Source organism: Oncorhynchus keta, chromosome 6 (genome assembly GCF_023373465.1).
Source record: "Oncorhynchus keta strain PuntledgeMale-10-30-2019 chromosome 6, Oket_V2, whole genome shotgun sequence".
In the NCBI taxonomy this organism is placed as follows: domain Eukaryota; kingdom Metazoa; phylum Chordata; class Actinopteri; order Salmoniformes; family Salmonidae; genus Oncorhynchus; species Oncorhynchus keta.
The window spans coordinates 3556248-3580613 of record NC_068426.1 but is presented as its reverse complement, the minus strand read 5'-3'; the positions used below and the strand labels follow the sequence as shown (position 1 = coordinate 3580613).

Here is a 24366-nt window from a genome sequence, read left to right as displayed (position 1 = left end):
CGTATTGAGAGTCTTAAATGGCCTTACAGAAAAAGCGTCTAACTGTTGTGCCTTCAGATTTCGAGAAAAATTAACAACTAATGAAGAATTTTTCACTTCTCAAACCCCAACCTCAGGCTGGTCATAAATATTTTTGGAGAAAGGAGGAGATAGGAATGAATCCCTTTGACAAATGATTAGAAATAAACGTGCAACGCTCCATCAACAGACTGTCGACCAATCGTGTTTTACGGTGTCATGCTACGTCACGCCGTTGCTAAGCTAATCGTCACGCAGTCGAGAAATGTGCCTATTTTCCTCGAAAGTACGTAATGTCACGATTCCAAAGCTATAAAATATCACAGATGGAAAGTTGATTGTCTTACATCTTGGAACATATTTGTAATGTTGTACTTATTGTTGAAGAAGTTCATGCTTATATTGGATTTTTGAGTTTAGCGTCCAATTAACTCACATTCACACCTTGAAGGAGAGCTTTCCTTGTCCCAGAATCGCCCAGAATGAACAGCGTGGCTCTTCAACGTAACATGAGCAACGTACACAATGGGCGTTAATACTATTCCAATAGAGTTTCCCCATCTCTTCAAAATTATCTTTGTGGTGTTTCGCCAGGGTTCCCGGATGTCTCGCGATACTGCGTTTACAAACGATTGAACTCTGCGACACCTCTGGTACACTGCTATATTTTGTCCTTCCTGACGCTACCTTTTCCACAGCGGTAGGTTTTTTGTCTACTGTTATAAAGTTAACGCTTATCCATGGCACAATGTTAATTTGCCTGTAAAATGCTAGTAATTTCTATGTTGCTAAAAAATAAAAGTTGACGCTCAAGTTGTTTCACAGCTAACGCTAGTTAGTTATCAACAGAGGGAAGTTGGTGTTTAGTTGCTATGGTAACTTAATTTCTGATGGAGCTTGGTAGCTATAACTTTTAGACTAGTCCGCCAGCTGACATAGTTAACGTTACCTACCGGCTCTATAACATCTGTCTAGTTAGCTCGCAACTTAAGGGAAGGGGGTGGGGAGGTATATCTAACCTAATATAATAGTTTAGGATTCACAACTGGCTGGCGAGCTAATTAGCTAGCTAATACTTTGACATCATTGCAGAGAATGGTGCAGCTGCACGTGAAACGTGGTGACGAAAGCCAGTTCCTGTTCAGCACGTCAGTCGACGTCCCGTTGGAAACCCTGACCCAGCAGGTCACAGCCATCTATAACACCAGGCTCAAAGTAGACAGGATATGCTCAGGTGAGTAACGTTAGTGGGTGTAAGAACATGTAGCTATAAACCCTGCCTCTGTCTTGTGCCAATTAGTGGTCTTCACGGATCCACCTGTACCCCGAGACTCGATCCGGGCCCAGAATTCTAAATAACCTGTCTGGGTCGGATCTGATTGTAACGGGTATGGGCTGTGTAATTTTAACTGGCTTGTCCGGAAGGGCCCCACACAGATCCAGAGAGAGAGAGAGACATTGTATCAATCAAATCAAATGTATTTATAAAGTCCTTTCTTACATCAGATGATGTCACAAAGTGCTGTACAGAAACCCAGCCTAAAACCCCAAACAGCAAGCAATGTAGGTGTAGAAGCAGGGTGGCTAGGAAAAACTGGACTGGGGACAGCAAGGAGTCATCAGGCCAGGTAGTCCTGAGGCATGGTCCAAGGGCTCAGGTCCTCCGAGAGAGAATTAGAGAGGGCATACTTACATTCACACAGGACACCGGATAAGACAGGAGAAATACTCCAGATATAACAGACTGACCCTAAGCCCCCCGACACAAACTACTACAGCATGAATTCTTGAGGCTGAGACAGGAGGGGTCGGGAGACACCGTGGCCCCATCCGACAGTGCCGAACAGTATACTTTACGCTGATGCTCTTGCTTTGCACAGGAGTGGCACATGTAGGTTGTTGTAGGCCAATTGTGAGTCATCAAAGCGGCAATAAGCTACAGTCACAGAACATCCATGTGTGGCAAAAGTTACGAGATATCTAATCAAATGGACGATGGAATTAAAGATCCGCTCTGCAGAAATCTCTCTGCCATTTCCTGGTTGCTAAAATTCAAATAGTTTGCCTAATTTCAGTTTGTGACAAAACAACCAAGTGTAGTGTAGAGAATCATTGTACCATCTAAACCGCTGTGAAATATCTTCTCCATAACCTAAAATATTGTATTTTCAGCTGTTTGAAGCTGGTGTACAAAACTGAAAGTAAAAGACGCAGAAGCAAAACTTAATAACGGGGAAGCATAGAAATAGTGCACACAGAAGAGATCTACCACTTCTTAGACTGGCTTTCAATGAGAATGACAGATCTATTACACACATTTCACTCAAAAATGTACATTGCAGCTTTAAAATGGGGCGGCAGGGTAGCCTAGTGGTTAGTGTTGGACTAGTAACCGGAAGGTTGCAAGTTCAAAACCCCGAGCTGACAAGGTACAAATCTGTCGTTCTGCCCCTGAACAGGGGCACTGTTCCTAGGCCGTCATTGAAAATAATAATTTCTTCTTAACTGACTTGCCTAGTTAAATAAAGGTGTAAAAAAATCATTTAAAAAATGTTAAATGGAGTTAAATGGAGAAGTATAGGCTTCAACGACCAAGAGCCAACAGGTAGGCTGCTACTTAATATTCTGAATGGAGTTGTTGTTATTTGTAACTGTAGGATCAGAAATTGCTGCCTCAATTAGCCTTTCTATCTAACATTAGCTAGCTTAACTATCTTCTCCCGGTTTGATGAAGTCAAGACGGGTACTAACATAGGCAGCTATTAGTCTACTATATAGTTGATTATAAATGACCTAGGCAGCTATTAGTCTACTACATAGTTGATTATAAATAACCTAAGCAGCTATTAGTCTACTATATAGTTGATTATAAATGACCTAGGCAGCTATTAGTCTACTACATAGTTGATTATAAATGACCTAAGCAGCTATTAGTCTACTACATAGTTGATTATAAATAACCTAAGCAGCTATTAGTCTACTACATACATTATAAATGACCTAAGCAGCTATTAGTCTACTACATAGTTGATTATAAATGACCTAAGCAGCTATTAGTCTACTACATAGTTGATTATAAATGACCTAAGCAGCTATTAGTCTACTACATAGTTGATTATAAATGACCTAGTCTACATAGTTGATTATAAATGACCTAAGCAGCTATTAGTCTACTATATAGTTGATTATAAATGACCTAAGCAGCTATTAGTCTACTACATAGTTGATTATAAATGACCTAAGCAGCTATTAGTCTACTACATAGTTGATTATAAATGACCTAAGCAGCTATTAGTCTACTATATAGTTGATTATAAATGACCTAAGCAGCTATTAGTCTACTATATAGTTGATTATAAATGACCTAAGCAGCTATTAGTCTACTACATAGTTGATTATAAATGACCTAAGCAGCTATTAGTCTACTACATAGTTGATTATAAATGACCTAGGCAGCTATTAGTCTACTACATAGTTGATTATAAATGACCTAAGCAGCTATTAGTCTACTACATAGTTGATTATAAATGACCTAAGCAGCTATTAGTCTACTACATAGTTGATTATAAATGACCTAAGCAGCTATTAGTCTACTATAGTGAGAAGGGTTCAATAGCGGCCTGCAATTCAGGGCGTTCCTGCATGTTGGTATTCATGCATCTGCAGGAACCCCTCTATATTTCTATTGGTCAATTTTTAAGCTAAGACAGGCAGGTGATGGGGGCGCTCCAGTACAGTAGGTGGCGTTAATGCACAATAATGTTGGGTGCCAGCCGTCGATATACCCCACAGAAGGGGCAACGGTTGCTAGCTAACCGTACACCAGTAGACAGTGTTCTTTGTCTCTGCCGATCGGTCACTGTTTTTCGGCAGTTCTGTTAACGACGGTGAGAGCAGTTGTTCGGCAGGCGGGAGCGAAGGACACTGTGTGCTAGCTTGGTCAGCTAGTCCGATACACAGCAGGCCGGTGGCGACCTTTAGACTGTGTCATTTACCTCCGCCTGTCAGGCACAGTTTTCTCCGGTACGCAGGAGGCGGGAGGCTGGGCCGACACGTGCCATCTAACTAGCACATGGTGTCGCAAAATAGCAAGCTAGCTAGTTAGCTAGCACATGGTGTCCCCCCACCTGCTGTGCTAGCGGGGGAGACCGTTAGGCAGTGTCCTTCGCCCTGGCCGGTCAGTTCTGTTATTGACGGTGAGTGCAGGTGTTTGGCAGTTTGGAGCTAGCAAGGAGGACTCTGGGAGGTGGGGGCGAAACAATTTGTGCCCCATATTCAGAAGTGTCACACTCTCTCACAGTACGACACCTCTCCCTCCCTGTGTCCCTCTCTCACAGTACGACACCTCTCCCTCCCTGTGTCACTCTCTCACAGTGTGGCACTTCCCCCGCCTACTAGATCGGCACCTCTCTCTCCCTTCTCTCGTGCCTTACCAGCTCCGCTTATTAAAGTAGCTTAATAAATGACCTTTTCTGCTGCTTCCCTCACTCGGACCGGGCCAGGTCTGGATCTGACCAGGTCTATACAGAACGGGTCTAGTTGTCCTCTGGTCCGTTTGGAACGAGTCTCTATATTTTTTTTAATTAACTTTAGCAGAAGCTTCCATACGTAGCTGCATTTGTACACCATTGACCAGTATAGGCATTACATGGCTACATGTACAGTACCAGTTTGGACACACCTACTCAGAGTGTGCAAAGCTGTTATCAGGGCAACGGGTGGCTACTTTGAAGAATCTCAAATATATATGTTTAACACTTTTTTGGTTACTACATTATTCCATGTTTTATTTCATAGTTTGTCTTCACTATTATTCTACAATGTAGAAAATAGTAAAAATAAAGGGAACCCTGGATTGAGTAGGTGTGTCAAACTCTTGACTGGTACTGTACGTTGTATACAATACAGCTAATTAGCTAGCTCTACACTATGTTCTACACAACACAGCTAATTAACTAGCTCTACACTATGTTGTACACTACAGTAAATTAGCTAGCTCTACACTGTTGTATACAATACAGCTAATTAGCTAGCTCTACACTGTTCTACACAATAGAGCTAACTAGCTAGCTCTACACTATGTGTTATACACAATACAGCTAGCCCTACACTATATAATACACAATACAGCTAACTAACTAGCTCTACACTCTCTTCCATTCTCCTGTCTCCTCCCTCAGAGTTCCCAGAGCTGGTGGACCACGGCGTGACGCTGCCCCCCAACATGCAGGGTCTGACGGATGAACAGGTTGTTGACCTGAAGCTGAAAGACGAGTGGGAGGAGAGGTGTGTCCCCAGCGGAGGACCTGAATTCAACAAGGATGAGATCGGAAGGAGGAACGGACACGGTGAGTCCAGAGGTGTATTCTTAGTCGGAATAGGTTACCCCAGAACGGAAAAATGTATAATAAATAAAATCACACTAAATTGTCCATTGGACAATATATGTACGTTCCTCCCCGTTTTGTTCCATTTGCTTCTGTTTGGTTCCGTTTGGTTCTTTTGGTCCTCTTTGCTTCTGCATGGTTCCGTATGGTTCTATTTGCTTCTGTTTGGTTCCGTATTGTTCTATTTGGTTCCGTATGGTTCTATTTGGTTCCGTATGGTTCTATTTGGTTCTGTATGGTTCTATTTGCTTCTGTTTGGTTCCGTATTGTTCTATTTGGTTCCGTATAGTTCTATTTGGTTCCGTATGGTTCTATTTTGTTCCGTATGGTTCTATTTGGTTCCGTATTGTTCTATTTGGTCCTCTTTGCTTCTGTTTGGTTCCGTTTGGTTCTTTTGGTCCTCTTTGCTTCCGTTTGGTTCTTTTGGTCCTCTTTGCTTCTGTTTGGTTCTTTTGGTCCTCTTTGCTTCTGTTTGGTTCCGTTTGGTTCTTTTGGTCCTCTTTGCTTCCGTTTGGTTCTTTTGGTCCTCTTTGCTTCCGTTTGGTTCTTTTGGTCCTCTTTGCTTCTGTTTGGTTCCGTTTGGTTCTTTTGGTCCTCTTTGCTTCTGTTTGGTTCCGTTTGGTTCTTTTGGTCCTCTTTGGTTCCGTTTGGTTCTTTTGGTCCTCTTTGCTTCTGTACAGGACAAACATAGGTACAGGTAAGCATGTATTGATGGGTGACTCCATGTGGTTGTTTTTTCATCGTGAATAGCGTGATCAGTTATCAATATAGAGAACGGACTTGAGCATTCCTCGGCCAAACAAGCGGACAGATATTTTTCATTAAGAGCTTCATGTAAACATGACCACAACGACAAATGCCTATCGTCCTTACAGTCAAAAGGCTATATAGTCTTATTATCGAACACGCAACTCCTTTTAATGAAGAAGCGTCATTTTCAAACATTTGCCAAAAACCTAATTGGCTGGAAAACACTGTTCTAAACAGCACATGTGTATTGTGAGCGGTTCTACATGTGACAGAAAATAGCATTTCCATTTCCATCCAAAGAGGGGGAATCTAATAGCAACAACTAGGATGTGTTGCTAATATCACTAGAATTGTGACTTTTGTCTTCTGGGCAAATGAAAGAAAGTTGATATAGAAACCAATAGAACAGGAGAGAAGTGCTGGTTAATGGCATGAAGTCTTTATGAAAGAATTGCCTCCACGTTTCTATGTTCTGATTTTTCGCTAAGCTGCTTTGAAGCGAGGTAAGACATTTTTAATCGTGGTCATCAAAACTGTTTTTTTTTTTTTAAATACGAGATGGCGTTTAGAATTGTTATTTGTTGCGCAATGAGTTTACAAAAGCATGTTTCATTCTCTTACCAGATTTTTCAGGAGTTGCTATCATGCTGTCTGACAGGTTGTAGACTTCCTCTCCTCAAACTAGGCTGTGGTGCTCCTCTGGTCCTGTCTGACAGGTGGTAGACTATTCCTCTCCTCAAACTAGGCTGTGGTGCTCCTCTGGTCCTGTCTGACAGGTGGTAGACTATTCCTCTCCTCAAACTAGGCTGTGGTGCTCCTCTGGTCCTGTCTGACAGGTGGTAGACTATTCCTCTCCTCAAACTAGGCTGTGGAGCTCCTCTGGTCCTGTCTGACAGGTGGTAGACTATTCCTCTCCTCAAACTAGGCTGTGGAGCTCCTCTGGTCCTGTCTGACAGGTGGTAGACTATTCCTCTCCTCAAACTAGGCTGTGGTGCTCCTCTGGTCCTGTCTGACAGGTGGTAGACTATTCCTCTCCTCAAACTAGGCTGTGGAGCTCCTCTGGTCCTGTCTGACAGGTGGTAGACTATTCCTCTCCTCAAACTAGGCTGTGGAGCTCCTCTGGTCCTGTCTGACAGGTGGTAGACTATTCCTCTCCTCAAACTAGGCTGTGGAGCTCCTCTGGTCCTGTCTGACAGGTTGTAGACTTCCTCTCCTCAAACTAGGCTGTGGTGCTCCTCTGGTCTTGTCTGACAGGTGGTAGACTATTCCTCTCCTCAAACTAGGCTGTGGAGCTCCTCTGGTCCTGTCTGACAGGTGGTAGACTTCCTCTCCTCAAACTAGGCTGTGGTGCTCCTCTGGTCTTGTCTGACAGGTGGTAGACTATTCCTCTCCTCAAACTAGGCTGTGGAGCTCCTCTGGTCCTGTCTGACAGGTGGTAGACTTCCTCTCCTCAAACTAGGCTGTGGAGCTCCTCTGGTCCTGTCTGACAGGTGGTAGACTATTCCTCCTCTCCTCAAACTAGGCTGTGGTGCTCCTCTGGTCCTGTCTGACAGGTGGACTTCCTCTCCTCAAACTAGGCTGTGGAGCTCCTCTGGTCCTGTCTGACATTCCTCTCCTCAAACTAGGCTGTGGAGCTCCTCTTGTCCTGTCTGACAGGTGGTAGACTATTCCTCTCCTCAAACTAGGCTGTGGAGCTCCTCTGGTCCTGTCTGACAGGTTGTAGACTTCCTCTCCTCAAACTAGGCTGTGGTGCTCCTCTGGTCCTGTCTGACAGGTTGTAGACTTCCTCTCCTCAAACTAGGCTGTGGTGCTCCTCTGGTCCTGTCTGACAGGTGGTAGACTATTCCTCTCCTCAAACTAGGCTGTGGAGCTCCTCTGGTCCTGTCTGACAGGTGGTAGACTATTCCTCTCCTCAAACTAGGCTGTGGTGCTCCTCTGGTCCTGTCTGACAGGTGGTAGACTATTCCTCTCCTCAACTAGGCTGTGGAGCTCCTCTGGTCCTGTCTAACAGGTGGTAGACTATTCCTCTCCTCAAACTAGGCTGTGTATGCTGTGGCATGTAATAAATTGGATACATGATGACTAACGCAAATACACACATTCACAAATTATGCAAATGAACCTGAGACTGATAAGCATGACTGGTCAAATGTATTTTTCATCAGCTAACCAATTAAAGCAGCTAACCAATTAAAGCAGCTAACCAATTAAAGCAGCTAACCAATTAAAGCAGCTAACCAATTAAAGCAGCTAACCAATTAAAGCAGCTAACCAATTAAAGCAGCTAACCAATTAAAGCAGCTAACCAATTAAAGCAGCTAACCAATTAAAGCAGCTAACCGTTAACATCCCTAGTTTGGTTCCGTTTTCTTCTATACTCACTGTATGTGACAAATTTGATTTGATGGCCACCATAATTTGGTCTGGGCCTGGATCCTGCTCTTTGTGGCCAGTGTCTTGGTCACTGTGGGCTCCCTAGTGGCCCAGTGGTCTAAGGCACTGCATCTCAGTGCTAGAGGCGTCACTACAGACACCCTGGTTCAAATCCAGGCTGTATCACATCCGGCCGTGATTGGGAGTCCCATAGGGCGCCGCACAATTGGCCCAGCGTCGTTGGGGTTTGTCCGGTGTAGGCCATCGTAGTAAATAAGAATTTGTTCTTAACTGACTTGCCTAGTTAAATTAAAGGAGAAAAAAAAAAAATATTTGCTTTAGTAAAGAGGACAATTGACACTTGTTCTAGCTGACATACAGTAGTTCTGTGTGCTCCTACCTCCACCAGTCTGGAGCCTGCTCTCTCTGCCCAGGGGCTTGGCTCTTGTATAGAGACTGGCAAGAGTCCTCCTGGCTATATTGTTGTGAACCTGAGAGAGTTGGGATCAATTCAGAAAGTACCACTGAAATTCCAATTTTCTCAATGCTTTTCAATTAGGAAAATTTGTCATTTGGTTTACTTTCTGTAAATGGAATTAACCCTGAACCTGAGTGTGCTCCCTCTTCCTCCTCTTCCAGCTCCGAACCAGAAGATGAAGGAGGTGCTAAGGAACACTATGGAGGAGGCCAAGGCAGTCATCTCTAAGGTAACTACGGTATTTAAATATCCAACACACAGTCATCTCTAAGGTAATATTTAAATATCCAACACAGACAGTCATTTCTAAGGTAGTATGTAAATATCCAACACACAGACAGTCATCTCTAAGGTAACTACTGTATTTAAATATCCAACACACAGACAGTCATCTCTAAGGTAATATTTAAATATCCAACACACAGACAGTCATCTCTAAGGTAACTACTGTATTTAAATATCCAACACACAGACAGTCATCTCTAAGGTAATATTTAAATATCCAACACACAGACAGTCATCTCTAAGGTAACTACGGTATTTAAATATCCAACACAGGCAGTCATCTCTAAGGTAACAGTCATTTCTGTATTTAAATATCCAACACACAGACAGTCATCATCTCTAAGGTAATATTTAAATATCCCACACACAGACAGTCATCTCTAAGGTAACTCATCTCTGTATTTAAATATCCAACACACAGACAGTCATCTCTAAGGTAACTACTGTATTTAAATATCCAACACACAGACAGTCATCTCTAAGGTAATATTTAAATATCCAACACACAGACAGTCATCTCTAAGGTAACTACTGTATTTAAATATCCAACACACAGTCATCTCTAAGGTAACTACTGTATTTAAATATCCAACACACAGACAGTCATCTCTAAGGTAATATTTAAATATCCAACACAGACAGTCATCTCTAAGGTAACTACTGTATTTAAATATCCAACACACAGTCATCTCTAAGGTAACTACTGTATTTAAATATCCAACACACAGACAGTCATCTCTAAGGTAATATTTAAATATCCAACACACAGACAGTCATCTCTAAGGTAATATTTAAATATCCAACACAGACAGTCATCTCTAAGGTACTATATTTAAATATCCAACACAGACAGTCATCTCTAAGGTAATATTTAAATATCCAACACAGACAGTCATCTCTAAGGTAATATTTAAATATCCAACACAGACAGTCATCTCTAAGGTAATATTTAAATATCCAACACAGACAGTCATCTCTAAGGTAATATTTAAATATCCAACACAGACAGTCATCTCTAAGGTAATATTTAAATATCCAATACACAGTCATCTCTAAGGTAACTACTGTATTTAAATATCCAACACAGACAGTCATCTCTAAGGTAATATTTAAATATCCAACACACAGACAGTCATCTCTAAGGTAATATGTAAATATCCAACACAGACAGTCATCTCTAAGGTAACTACTGTATTTAAATATCCAACACAGACAGTCATCTCTAAGGTAACTACTGTATTTAAATATCCGAAACACAGTCATCTCTAAGGTAACTACTGTATTTAAATATCCAACACACAGTCATCTCTAAGGTAACTACTGTATTTAAATATCCAACACACAGTCATCTCTAAGGTAACTACAGTATTTAAATATCCAACACACAGACAGTCATCTCTAAGGTAACTACTGTATTTAAATATCCAAAACACAGACACTCACGTCATCTCACATTCTAGGCCTACACCAGATATGAAAAACTACATCTAATGGATCACACCTACATGGTGCACTACTTTGGACCTGGGCCCTATAGGGGAAGTAGTGCACTATGTAGGGTTTAGGGTGTCATTTGGGGTCTTATTTCTCCTCCTTTCGTGCTCTTCAGAAACAGGCGGTGGCTGGTGTGTGTGTTACCATGGAGACGGTGAAGGAGGCGCTGGACCAGCTGAGGGGCGCGGTGATGATTGTCTACCCCATGGGCTTGCCGCCACACGACCCAATCAGGATGGAGCTGGAGGACCAGGAGGACCTGTCAGGAACACAGGTAGGTAAACAGCAGGCCTCTTCCTGGGTCGTCACAATACCACCGGATGGCTTCCCCATAGAGATCATCTGTCCTTCTATTTATTAATACATTTATTAAATATTTATCTCAGTTGTTGTTAATTCTGTGGACTGGGTCTGTACATGGCATCACCTCCCTGACGTTACAGTGTGTGGCAGGCATCACCTCCCTGACGTTACAGTGTATGGCAGGCATCACCTCCCTGACGTTACAGTGTGTGGCAGGCATCACCTCCCTGATGTTACAGTGTATGGCAGGCATCACCTCCCTGACGTTCCAGTGTATGGCAGGCATCACCTCCCTGACGTTCCAGTGTATGGCAGGCATCACCTCCCTGACGTTCCAGTGTATGGCAGGCATCACCTCCCTGACGTTACAGTGTATGGCAGACATCACCTCCCTGACGTTACAGTGTGTGGCAGGCATCACCTCCCTGACGTTCCAGTGTATAGGTGTATGGCAGGCATCACCTCCCTGACGTTCCAGTGTATGGCAGGCATCACCTCCCTGACGTTACAGTGTGTGGCAGGCATCACCTCCCTGGCGTTACAGTGTGTGGCAGGCATCACCTCCCTGTTCCACGTTCCCAGTGTATGGCAGGCATCACCTCCCTGAGTGTATGGCGCATACAGTGTATGGCAGGCATCACAGGCTCCTCCCTGACGTTACAGTGTATGGCAGGCATCACCTCCCTGACGTTCCAGTGTATGGCAGGCATCACCTCCCTGGCGTTCACCTCCCAGTGTATGGCAGGCATCACCTCCCTGTACGTTACAGTGTATGGCAGGCATCACCTCCCTGGCGTTACAGTGTATGGCAGGCATCACCTCCCTGGCGTTACAGTGGCAGGCATCACCTCCCTGGCAGGCATCACCTCCCTGACGTTACAGTGTATGGCAGGCATCACCTCCCTGACGTTACAGTGTGTGGCAGGCATCACCTCCCTGACGTTACAGTGTATGGCAGGCATCACCTCCCTGACGTTACAGTGTATGGCAGGCATCACCTCCCTGACGTTACAGTGTATGGCAGGCATCACCTCCCTGACGTTACAGTGTATGGCAGGCATCACCTCCCTGACGTTACAGTGTATGGCAGGCATCACCTCCCTGACGCATCACCTCCCTGACGTGTATGGCAGGCATCACAGTGTATGGCAGGCATCACCTCCCTGATGTTACAGTGTATGGCAGGCATCACCTCCCTGACGTTACAGTGTATGGCAGGCATCACCTCCCTGACGTTACAGTGTATGGCAGGCATCACCTCCCTGATGTTACAGTGTCACCTCCCTGGCAGTGTATGGCAGGCATCACCTCCCTGACGTTACAGTGTATGGCAGGCATCACCTCCCTGACGTTACAGTGTATGGCAGGCATCACCTCCCTGACGTTGACGTTACAGTGTATGGCAGGCATCACCTCCCTGACGTTACAGTGTATGGCAGGCATCACCTCCCTGACGTTATGGCAGGTGTATGGCAGGCATCACCTCCCTGACGTTACAGTGTATGGCAGGCATCACCTCCCTGACCTGGCAGGCATTCCCTGACGTTACAGTGTGTGGCAGGCATCACCTCCCTGACGTTCCAGTGTATGGCAGGCATCACCTCCCTGACGTTACGTTACAGTGTATGGCAGGCATCACCTGACGTTACAGTGTGTGGCCAGTGTGTGGCAGGCATCACCTCCCTGACGTTCCAGTGTTTGGCAGGCGTTACAGTGTATGGCAGGCATCACCTCCCTGACGTTACAGTGTGTGGCAGGCATCACCTCCCTGACGTTACAGTGTATGGCAGGCATCACCTCCCTGACGTTACAGTGTATGGCAGGCATCACCTCCCTGACGTTACAGTGTATGGCAGGCATCACCTCCCTGACGTTACAGTGTATGGCAGGCATCACCTCCCTGACGTTAGTGTATGGCAGGCATCACCTCCCTGACGTTACAGTGTATGGCAGGCATCACCTCCCTGACGTTACAGTGTATGGCAGGCATCACCTCCCTGACGTTACAGTGTGTGGCAGGCATCACCTCCCTGGCGTTACAGTGTATGGCAGGCATCACCTCCCTGGCGTTACAGTGTATGGCAGGCATCACCTCCCTGACGTTACAGTGTATGGCAGGCATCACCTCCCTGACGTTACAGTGTGTGGCAGGCATCACCTCCCTGACGTTACAGTGTGTGGCAGGCATCATCAACTACATTTAACCGTGGGAAGATGGTCGGGGGCCTGGAACATAATAACAAATCATTTGTTGACCTCAATTTGACCTCAATAAGCCCTAACGTATACTGTACAGGGCATTCGGAAAGTATTCAGACCCCTAGACATTTCCACATTTTGTTACATTACAGCCTTACTCTAAAATGGATTCAATTGTATTTTTCCCCCATCATTAATCTACACACAATACCCCATAATGACATCACAATACCCCATAATGACATCACAATACCCCATAATGACTTCACAATACCCCATAATGACATCACAATACCCCATAATGACATCACAATGCCCCATAATTACAAAGCAAGAACAGGTTTTTTGAGAATTTTTGATTAAATATTAACTGAAATATGACATTTACATAAGTATTCAGACCCTTTACTCAGTACTTTGATGAAGCACGTTTTGCAGTGATTACAGCCTCCAGTCTTCTTGGGTATGACGCAACAAGCTTGGCACACCTTTATTTGGGGAGTTTCTCCCATTCTTCTCTGCAGATCCTCTCAATCTCTGTCACGTTGGATGGGGAGTGTTGCTGCACAGCTATTTTCAGGTCTCTCCAGAGATGTTTGATCGGGGTCAAGTCCTGGCTTTGGCTGGGCCACTCAAGGACACTGAGACTTGTCCCAAAGCCACTCCTGCATTGTCTTGGCTGTGTGTTTAGGGTCATTGTCCTGTTGGAAGGTGAAACTTCACCCCAGTCTGAGGTCCTGAGTGCCTTGGAGCAGGTCTCCATCAAGGATCTCTCTGTACTTTGCTCCGTTCATCTTTCCCTCGATCCTGCCTACTCTCCCAGTCCCTGCCGCTGAAAAACATCCCCACAGCATGATGCTGCCACCACCATGCTTCACCGTAGGGATGGTGCCAGGTTTCCTCCAGATGTGACGCTTGGCATTCAGGCCAAAGAGTTCAATCTTGGTTTCATCAGACCAGAGAGTCTTGTTTCTCATGGTCTGAGTCCTTTAGGTGCCTTTTGGCAAACTCCAGGAGTGTCATGTCATGTGCCTTTTACTGAGGAGTGGCTTCTGTCTGGCCACTCTACAATAAAGGACTGAATGGTGGAGTGCTGCATAGATGGTTGTCCTTCTGGAAGGTTCTCCCATCTCCACAGAGGAACTCTGGAGCTCTGTCGGTGACCATCAGGTTCTTGGTCACCACCGTGACCAAGGCCCCTCTCCCCTGATTGCTCAGTTTGACCAGGCGACCAGACCTAGGAGAGTCTTGGTGGTTCCAAACATCTTCCATTTAACAATGACGGAGGTCACTGTGTTCTTGGGGACCTTCAATGCCGCAGAATATTTTTGGTACCCTTCCCCAGATCTGTGCCTCGACACAATCCTGTCTCATGGCTTGGTTTTTGCTCTGACATGCACTGTCAACAACCTTATATAGACAGGTGTGTGCCTTTCCAAATCATGTCCAATCAATTGAATTTACCACAGGTGGACTCCAATCAAGTTGCCGAAACATCTCAAGGATGATCAATGGAAACAGGATGCAACTGAGCTTAATTTTGAGTCTCATAGTAAAGGGTCTGAATACTTATGTAAATAAGGTATTTCTGTTTTTTATTTTTATTTGCAAAAAATGTCTAAAAACCTGTTTTCACTTTGTCATTATTGTAGATAATGACAAATAATTTAATCAAATTTAGAATAAGGTTGTAACGTAACAAAATGTGGAAAAAGAGGAGTCTGAATACCTTCTGAATGCACCGTATAATGTTGGACTAAAACATTTCCAACCTTGCTGACATTTATATAAGATCACATGTCTCTCTACTATGTGTGAGAATACTTGGGAACAGATTTCTGAAATTAAAATCATTTGGAGCTGATTTACTGCCGTTTTTTACAGTCTTATGTCCAACAATTTATGTTTTTAAATATATTTTTATTGCTCAGAATCCTTGTGTGTGTGTTGTCCAGATGTACAAAACCCCTGATTATCAGTTGAGATATCAGTGATCACCGAACCCTCTCCCTCTCTCTGTCCAATTGTTTCTCTGTCTGTCTCCCCCTCCCTCCATTTTCTCTCCCCCTCCCCCTGCCTCTCTCCCCTCCCCCTGCCTCTCTCCCCCTCCCCCTGCCTCTCTCCCCCTCCCCCTGCCTCTCTCCCCCTCCCCCTGCCTCTCTCCCCCCCCCTCCTCTCTCCCTCCCCCTGCCTCTCTCCCCCCTCCCTCCTCTCTCCCTCCCTCCTCTCTGCCTCCTCCCATATCTCTCTCTCTCCCTCCTCCCTCTCTCCTCTCTACCCCTCCCTCCCTCCTCTCTCCCCCTCCCTCCCTCGTCTCTCCCAGGCATCTCTCCAGGTGATTCCAGTGGAGGAGGCTCAGCTGTGGTGGGCTGCTAAGGAGTTGCATAGAGGGAAGAAACTACAGGATTACATCGGCAAGAACGACAAAACCAAGATCGTAGTCAAAATACAGAAGGTGGGTGGAGCTACACAACTTGTCAGTAGCGACAGGTGGGTGGAGCTACACTACAACTAACCGGTAGGGACAGGTGGGTGGAGCTACACTACAACTAGCCGGTAGGGACAGGTGGGTGGAGCTACACTACAACTCGCCGGTAGGGACAGGTGGGTGGAGCTACACTACAACTAGTCGGTAGGGACAGGTGGGTGGAGCTACAACTAGGGACAACTTGCCGGTAGGGACAGGTGGGTGGAGCTACGGTAGGGACTGGAGCAACTAACCGGTAGGGACAGGTGGGTGGAGCTACACTACAACTAACCGGTAGGGACAGGTGGGTGGAGCTACACTACAACTAGCCGGTAGGGACAGGTGGGTGGAGCTACACTACAACTAGCCGGTAGGGACAGGTGGGTGGAGCTACACTAGCCGGTAGGGACAGGTGGGTGGAGCCTGCCGGTAGGGACAGGTGGGTGGAGCTACACTACAACTAGCCGGTAGGGACAGGTGGGTGGAGCTACACTACAGCTAGCCGGTAGGGACAGGTGGGTGGAGCTACACTACAACTAGACCGGTAGGGACAGGTGGGTGGAGCTAGGGACAGGTGGGTGGACTACACTACAACAGCCGGTAGGGACTGGAGCCGGTAGGGACAGGTGGGTGGAGCTACACTACAGCTAGCCGGTAGGGACAGGTGGGTGGAGCTACACTACAACTAGCCGGTAGGGACAGGTGGGTGGAGCTACACTAACACTAGCCGGTAGGGACAGGTGGGTGGAGCTATACTTTTCTAAGTCACCTTGATTTACCACCTGTGTGTTTTATTAGCTTCTTTATGAAAATATTTAGTCAACTCCACATCAGTCGAAAAAAGTAGGGGATAAAGCAGCACACAAGTAGACTGCAAATGCATGCTGGGTAGGCACACTCTGAGCTCGTGAAGTGAGCGATATTGGAGCGAGCGAGAAGGCCGACACTCCAGCCTTTGGGGAAACTCGCTTTTCTTGCTTTGCTCTGCTCACATACTCTGGTGTTATTTACAGTACTTGCCTGTTATCTACAGTACTTGCCTGTTATCTACAGTACTTGCCTGTAATTTAGAGTACTTGCCTGTTATTTACAGTACTTGCCTGTTATTTACAGTACTTGCCTGTTATCTACAGTACTTGCCTGTAATTTAGAGTACTTGCCTGTAATTTAGAGTACTTGCCTGTAATTTAGAGTACTTGCCTGTTATGTACAGTACTTGCCTGTTATTTACAGTACTTGCCTGTTATTTACAGTACTTGCCTGTTATTTACAGTACTTGCCTGTTATCTACAGTACTTGCCTGTTATCTACAGTACTTGCCTGTTATCTACAGTACTTGCCTGTTATTTACAGTACTTGCCTGTTATCTACAGTACTTGCCTGTTATTTACAGTACTTGCCTGTTATTTACAGTACTTGCCTGCTATCTACAGTACTTGCCTGTTATTTACAGTACTTGCCTGTTATCTACAGTACTTGCCTGTTATTTACAGTACTTCCATGTTAGTGTTTTTAGTGTGAAACAGGGCTAAATGCCGTCTGTTGTTGCTATGCCATCGGTTGTCCCAAACACTGGTTCTTTTGGTACAAAAGCTATTACTGACTGGAGGAGATGCACACTGGCGCGTTACTGACTGGAGGAGATGCACACTCGCGTTACTGACTGGAGGAGATGCACACTCGCGTTACTGACTGGAGGAGATGCACACTGGCGCGTTACTGACTGGAGGAGATGCACACTGGGGCGTTACTGACTGGAGGAGATGCACACTAGTGCGTTACTGACTGGAGGAGATGCACACTGGCGCGTTACTGACTGGAGGAGATGCACACTGGCGCGTTACTGACTGGAGAGATGCACATGCACTGACTGGAGGAGATGCACTGGAGAGATGCACTGGAGGAGATGCACACTGGCGCGTTACTGACTGGAGGAGATGCACACTGGCGCGTTACTGACTGGAGGAGATGCACACTGGCGCGTTACTGACTGGAGGAGATGCACACTGGCGCGTTACTGACTGGAGGAGATGCACACTGGCGCGTTACTGACTGGAGGAGATGCACACTGGCGCGTTACTGACTGGAGGAGATGCACACTGGCGCGTTACTGACTGGAGGAGATGCACACTGGCGCGTTACTGACTGGAGGAGATGCACACTGGCGCGTTACTGACTGGAGGAGATGCACACTGGCGCGTTACTGACTGGAGGAGATGCACACTGGCGCGTTACTGACTGGAGGAGATGCACACTGCACTGACTGGAGGAGATGCACACGCGTTACTGACTGGAGGAGATGCACACTGGGCGTTACTGACTGGAGGAGATACTGACTGGAGGAGATGCACACTGGCGCGTTACTGACTGGAGGAGATGCACACTGCACTGACTGGAGGAGATGCACACTGGCGCGTTGACTGACTGACTGGAGGAGATGCACACTGGCGCGTTACTGACTGGAGGAGATGCACACTGGCGCGTTACTGACTGGAGGAGATGCACACTGACTGGCGTTACTGACTTACTGACTGACTGGAGGAGATGCACACTGGCGCGTTACTGACTGGAGGAGATGCACACTGGCGCGTTACTGACTGGAGGAGATGCACACTGAGATGCACACGCGTTACTGACTGGAGGAGATGCACACTGGCGCGTTACTGACTGGAGGAGATGCACACTGTTACTGACTGGAGGAGATGCACACGTTACTGACTGGAGGAGATGCACACTGCGTTACTGACTGGAGGAGATGCACACTGGCGCGTTACTGACTGGAGGAGATGCACACTGGCGCGTTACTGACTGGAGGAGATGCACACTGGCGCGTTACTGACTGGAGGAGATGCACACTGGCGCGTTACTGACTGGAGGAGATGCACACTGGCGCGTTACTGACTGGAGGAGATGCACACTGGCGCGTTACTGACTGGAGGAGATGCACACTGGTGCGTTACTGACTGGAGGAGATGCACACTGGTGCGTTACTGACTGGAGGAGATGCACACTGGTGCGTTACTGACTGGAGGAGATGCACACTGGCGCGTTACTGACTGGAGAGATGCACATGCGTTACTGACTGGAGGAGATGGTGCGTTACTGACTGGAGGAGATGCACACTGGCGCGTTACTGACTGGAGGAGATGCACACTGGCGCGTTACTGACTGGAGGAGATGCACACTGGCGTTACTGACTTACTGACTGGAGAGATGCACATGCACTGACTGAGCGCGTTACTGACTGGAGGAGATGCACCCTGGCGCGTTATTGACTGGAGGAGGTGCACACTGGCGCGTTACTGACTGGAGGAGGTGCACACTGGTGCGTTACGTTCTAGAGGGGGATAGATCTAGACGTTCTAGAGGGGGATAGATCTAGACGTTCTAGAGGGGGATAGATCTAGACGTTCTAGAGGGGGATAGATCTAGACACTGATAGATCTAGACGGGGGATAGATCTAGACATTCTAGACGGGGATATATCTAGACACTGATAGATCTAGACGGGGGATAGATTTTGATGTTCTAGGTCCCACAAATGGATATAACAGATTGATCACCCATGACCGACTGGTGTAGCTCGTCCTGATGTTTAGACCATGTGTTCCTGTCAGAGGGGCCAGGGGGCGCCAGCCAGGGAACCTGTGGTCACAGAGGAACAACAGAAACAGATGATGATGCACCACTACAAGAGACAACAGGAACTCAAGGTGGGACTCACTCACACACACACACATATACATATATATATATACTCACACACACACACATATACATATATATATATACTCACACACACACACACATACATATATACACACACACACACACACACACATATATACATATACACTCACACACACATACATATATACACACACACACACACACACACATATATACATATACACTCACACACTCACACATATATACATATACACACACTGCATCTAAACACACACAAACACACACACACATATATACACACACACACACATATATACACACACACATATATATACACACACACACATATACACACACACACACACACACACATATATACACACACACACACACATACATTCAGTTGAAGTCAGAAGTTTACATACACTTAGGTTGGAGTCATTAAAACTCGATTTTCAACCACTCCACAAATTTCTTGTGAACACACTATAATTTTGGCAAGTCGGTAAAAATATCTACTTTGTGCATGACACGAGTAATTTTTCCAACAATTGTTTACAGACAGATTATTTCACTTATAATTCACTGTATCACAATTCCAGTGGGTCAGAAGTGCCTTTAGACAGCTTGGAAAATTCCAGAAAATTATGTCATTGCTTTAGAAGCTTCTGATAGGCTAATAGACATCATTAGAGTCAATTGGAGGTGTACCTGTTGAGGTATTTCAAGGCCTACCTTCAAACTAAATGCCTCTTTGCTTGACATCATGGGAAAATCAAAAGAAATCAGCCAAGACCTCAGAAAAAAAATTGTTGTCTGGTTCATCCTTGGGAGCAAATTCCAAATGCCTGAAGGTACCACGTTAATCTGTTTAAACAATAGTACGCAAGTATAAACATCATGGGACCACGCAGCCGTCATACCGCTCAGGAAGGAGACGCCTTCTGTCTCTTAGAGATGAACGTACTTTGGTGCGAAAAGTGAAAATCAATCCCAGAACAACAGCAAAGGACCATTTGAAGATGCTGGAGGAAACAGGTACAAAAGTATCTATATCCACAGTAAAATAAGTCCTATATCAACATAACCTGAAAGGCCGCTCAGCAAGGAAGAAGCCATTGCTCCAAACCTTCATAAAAAAGCCAGACTACGGTTTGCAACTGCACATGGGGACAAAGATCGTACTTTTTCCTCTGGTCTGATGAAACAAAAATATAAATGTTTGGCCATAATGACCAACGTTATGTTTGGAGGGAAAAAGGAGGCTTGCAAGCCAAAGAACACCATCCCAACCGTGAAGCATGGGGGTGGCAGCATCATGTTGCTGCAGGAGGGACTGGTGCACTTCACAAAATAGATGGCATCATGAGGCAGGAAAATTATGTGGATATATTGAAGCAATATCTCAAGACATCAGTCAGGAAGTTAAAGCTTGGTCGCAAATGGGTCTTCCAAATGGACAATGACCCCAAGCATACTTCCAAAGTTGTGGCAAAATGGCTTAAGGACAACAAAGTCAACGTATTGGAGTGGCCATCACAAAGCCCTGACCTCAATCCTATAGAAAATGTGTGGGCAGAACTGAAAAAGCGTGTGCGAGCAAGGAGGCCTACAAACCTGACTCAGTTACACCAGCTCTGTCAGGAGGGAGGAAGTTACACCAGCTCTGTCAGGAGGCCTACAAAACTCAGTTACACCAGCTCTGTCAGGAGGAACTTCATTGTGGGAAGCTTGTGGAAGGCTACCCAGAACATTTGACCCAAGTTAACCAATTTAAAGGCAATGCTTCCAAATACTAATTGAGTGTATGTAAACTTCTGACCCACTTGGAATGTGATGAAAGAAATAAAAGCTGAAATAAATAATTCTCTCTACTATTATTCAGACACTTCACATTATTCAAATAAAGTGGTGATCCTAACTGACCTAAAACAGGGATTTTCTACTGGGATTAAATGTCAGGAATTGTGTATTTGGCTAAGGTGTATGTAAACTTCTGACTTCATCTGTACATATACATTCTATATAGTCTATACAGACTCCCTGTCCTACAGTGAATATACATTTTTCAGTCTATACAGTTTCCCTGTAATTTCTATAAAACACGTGCCATGTTTTATATTCCCACCTCCCTACCAATCCTGGTTGTGGGGAAAGTTACCGGAATTTTGCAACCCTATTCCCACCTCTCCTTAATAATCTGCTTTATCTTAGTACATTACCGTAAACCTTAGTGTATTGTGTCTGGTTTTATCTGAGTACATTACCGTAAACCTTAGTGTATTGTGTCTGGTTTTATCTGAGTACATTACCGTAACCCATAGTGTATTGTGTCTGGTTTTATCTGAGTACATTACCGTAGACCTTAGTGTATTATGTCTGGTTTTATCTGATACATTACCGTAAACCTTAGTGTATTATGTCTGGTTTTATCTGATACATTACCGTAAACCTTAGTGTGTTACGTCTGTGGTTTTATCTGAGTACATTACCGTAAACCTTAGTGTATTATGTCTGTGGTTTTGACAGATGCTGGACGAGGTGGAAGACGACAGTCACCTCCACTCAGACTGGTCAGACAGACAGGCCTTAAAGAGACAGTTCCAGGGCCTCAGCAACATCAAGTGGGGTCCCAGATAAACACACATCTTATTTTATTTATTTTCTAATACAAATTGTAAGTTTAAGTTTACAAAAAATAATTAAGTTGGTTCTGCAATGTTGAAAATAAAGTGTGTTGACAAAAAAAAAGTGTTTTAAATATATATTTAGCCGTAACTATATACACACGCCAACACACAGAGTGATTTTCCCGTTCTGTCATTGTTGGTTGTGCTCGAGGAGGAGAGGACACCGCCTCCTAGTGACACCGATGGAAGAGAGTGAGGGTGCAGTTTCCCCATCGTGACAACAAAGGCAGTTGTGGCTTTTGTTGTCTAATAGAAAGTTAACCATTTTGAATGTAATTTAAAAAATATATATATATATGTTGTGAAACACTATCATTCCACTATTACTGCAGATATATTATGTAAATGTCCTTAAATTACAATGCAAAAGTCCTTTTTTTAAATGATCTTTATAAGTCTGATGTAGTGTGCAGCGTTATAACGAGTCTTGCATTGAATCCCGGCCTTTCTCTCTCTCTCTGTGTGTGTGTTCACTGACTCCCTGTTGAGTCATGGGTAGTTGACGTCCGGTATTCTGGGTGTATCAATCAGAACTTTCACTGAGGAGGATGCACCTCGCTTCCTCTCTTTGTCCCAGCCTGGGCCAACCAGGCCTCTGTAACCCAGTGCTTCATACAGCCAGGATGTTACCACAATTACACCCTATTCACTATGGAGTGCATTACTTTAGACAAGGGCCCTAAATGAACTAATTGGGCCTTTTCAAAAGTAGTGCACTATATAATCTATTTGGGATACACCCACAGCCTCGCTCCACAGGGGGAAGTTCTAGAGTTCACACTGAAGGTTCCAGAACAACAGAGAAGGGGTGAAGGTTCCAGTGAAGGTTCCAGAACAACAGAGGGGTGAAGGTTCCAGAACAACAGAGAAGGGTGAAGGTTCCAGAACAACAGAGAAGGTGAAGGTTCCAGAACAACAGAAGGGGTGAAGGTTCCAGAACAACAGAGAAGGGGTGAAGGTTCCAGAACAACAGAACAACAGACAGAGGGGTGAAGGTTCCAGAACCAGAAGGTTCCAGAACAACAGAGAAGGGGTGAAGGTTCCAGAACAACAGAGAAGGGGTGAAGGTTCCAGAACAACAGAGAAGGGGTGAAGGTTCCAGAACAACAGAGAAGGGGTGAAGGTTCCAGAACAACAGAGAAGGGGTGAAGGTTCCAGAACAACAGAGAAGGGTGAAGGTTCCAGAACAACAGAGAAGGGTGAAGGTTCCAGAACAACAGAGAAGGGGTGAAGGTTCCAGAACAACAGAGAAGGGGTGAAGGTTCCAGAACAACAGAGAAGGGGTGAAGGTTCCAGAACAACAGAGAAGGGGTGAAGGTTCCAGAACAACAGAGAAGGGGTGAAGGTTCCAGAACAACAGAGAAGGGGTGAAGGTTCCAGAACAACAGAGGGGTGAAGGTTCCAGTACAACAGAGGGGTGAAGGTTCCAGAACAACAGAGGGGTGAAGGTTCCAGAACAGCGAAGGGAACTGTCCCTTGGGGACAGAAAGACTAGGATTCCAAACAGGTGTGGCTGAACTACAGAGCTGTTTCCAAGCAGGACAGGGTAGGAAGTGGTAACCTGGACACATAGAGTGGAACATTTCTCAACCTTCTGAAGCAACATACTATACCAAAGGAACACCTTCCTAATATTGAGTTGAACCCCACCCACCCCCCTTTTGCCCTAGGCATGGACTCTACAAGGTGTCAAAAGTGTTCCACAGACATGCTGGCCCATGTAGACTCCAATGCTTCCCACAGTTGTGTCAAGTTGACTGGATGTCCTTTGAGTGGTGGACCCTTCTTGATACACATTGGGAACTGTTGAGTGTGAAAAACCCAGCAGCGTTGCAGTTCTTGACACAAACCGATGCGCCTGACACCTTCTACCATACCCCTTTAAAGGCACTTCAGTCTTTTGTCTTGCCCAGACACAATCCATGTCTCAAGGCTTCAAAATCCTTCTTTGCCCCGTCTCCTCCCCTTCATCTACAGATTTGTGAAGTGTATTTAACAAGTGACATCAATAAGGGATCATAGCTGTCACCTGGTCAGTCTGTCATGGAAAGAGCAGGTGTTCTTAATGTTTTGTCCACTCAGTGTATATTGCTAAACGATACAGTCTCAGACTGTGTGATATTTAACGTCTTGAAAAGCGTCCCGAAAGACACCTTATCCCCTATATCGTGTGCCAGTTCAGACCAGCACTCAGCCATCTGGGACTCAGGCGCAAGTGTTTTGGAGGGCTGA

At 45.4% G+C, this 24366-nt stretch overlaps 1 protein-coding gene and 3 long non-coding RNA genes across 16 annotated transcripts; 3 read left to right on the top strand and 1 right to left on the bottom strand.

Moving 5' to 3' along the window:
- Positions 1–289: 289 nt before the first annotated feature.
- Positions 290–22195, top strand: cfap298 (cilia and flagella associated protein 298). 5 transcript variants are annotated; one of them, XM_052520219.1, is made up of 8 exons: positions 290–718; positions 1111–1252; positions 5199–5366; positions 9168–9235; positions 10901–11059; positions 15611–15742; positions 19372–19467; positions 21974–22195. In XM_052520219.1, exons 2-8 carry the CDS (start codon positions 1114–1116, stop codon positions 22082–22084), a joined length of 873 nt encoding a protein of 290 aa, XP_052376179.1. In that variant the 5' UTR covers positions 290–718; positions 1111–1113; the 3' UTR covers positions 22085–22195. The 5 variants fall into 5 exon arrangements, with proteins under 5 accessions (XP_052376179.1, XP_052376177.1, XP_052376176.1 ...); XM_052520217.1 differs by having other exon boundaries at positions 19354–19467; XM_052520216.1 differs by lacking the exon at positions 290–718 and adding an exon at positions 731–893 and having other exon boundaries at positions 19354–19467.
- On the bottom strand, positions 11075–14660 carry LOC127930611 (uncharacterized). 4 transcript variants are annotated; one of them, XR_008138387.1, is made up of 5 exons: positions 12820–14660; positions 11988–12053; positions 11875–11907; positions 11345–11476; positions 11075–11311 (listed from the first exon to the last, which is right to left on the bottom strand). It is a non-coding gene; the product is annotated as an uncharacterized LOC127930611 (long non-coding RNA). The 4 variants fall into 4 exon arrangements; XR_008138389.1 differs by having other exon boundaries at positions 11075–11278; XR_008138390.1 differs by lacking the exon at positions 11875–11907 and having other exon boundaries at positions 11345–11443.
- On the top strand, positions 15749–17491 carry LOC127930610 (uncharacterized). Of its 4 annotated transcripts, none has more exons than XR_008138385.1 (4): positions 15749–15929; positions 16059–16134; positions 16194–16269; positions 16381–17491. It is a non-coding gene; the product is annotated as an uncharacterized LOC127930610 (long non-coding RNA). The 4 variants fall into 4 exon arrangements; XR_008138384.1 differs by having other exon boundaries at positions 15756–15853; positions 16021–16134; XR_008138383.1 differs by having other exon boundaries at positions 15756–15891; positions 16021–16134.
- A 759-nt stretch (positions 22196–22954) lies between the features above and the next one.
- On the top strand, positions 22955–23576 carry LOC127930609 (uncharacterized). 3 transcript variants are annotated; one of them, XR_008138382.1, is made up of 3 exons: positions 22955–22985; positions 23202–23285; positions 23340–23576. It is a non-coding gene; the product is annotated as an uncharacterized LOC127930609 (long non-coding RNA). The 3 variants fall into 3 exon arrangements; XR_008138381.1 differs by having other exon boundaries at positions 23174–23285; XR_008138380.1 differs by having other exon boundaries at positions 23146–23285.
- The last annotated feature ends 790 nt before the right edge of the window (positions 23577–24366 follow it).

What these genes read in the sequence shown, in the direction of transcription:
- cfap298 (XM_052520216.1), top strand. An exon ending in CCAAGGCAGTCATCTCTAAG is followed by an intron (nt 9,236 to 10,900) that starts GTAACTACGGTA and finishes CGTGCTCTTCAG; the next exon opens with AAACAGGCGGTGGCTGGTGT. An exon ending in AGGACCTGTCAGGAACACAG is followed by an intron (nt 11,060 to 15,610) that starts GTAGGTAAACAG and finishes CGTCTCTCCCAG; the next exon opens with GCATCTCTCCAGGTGATTCC.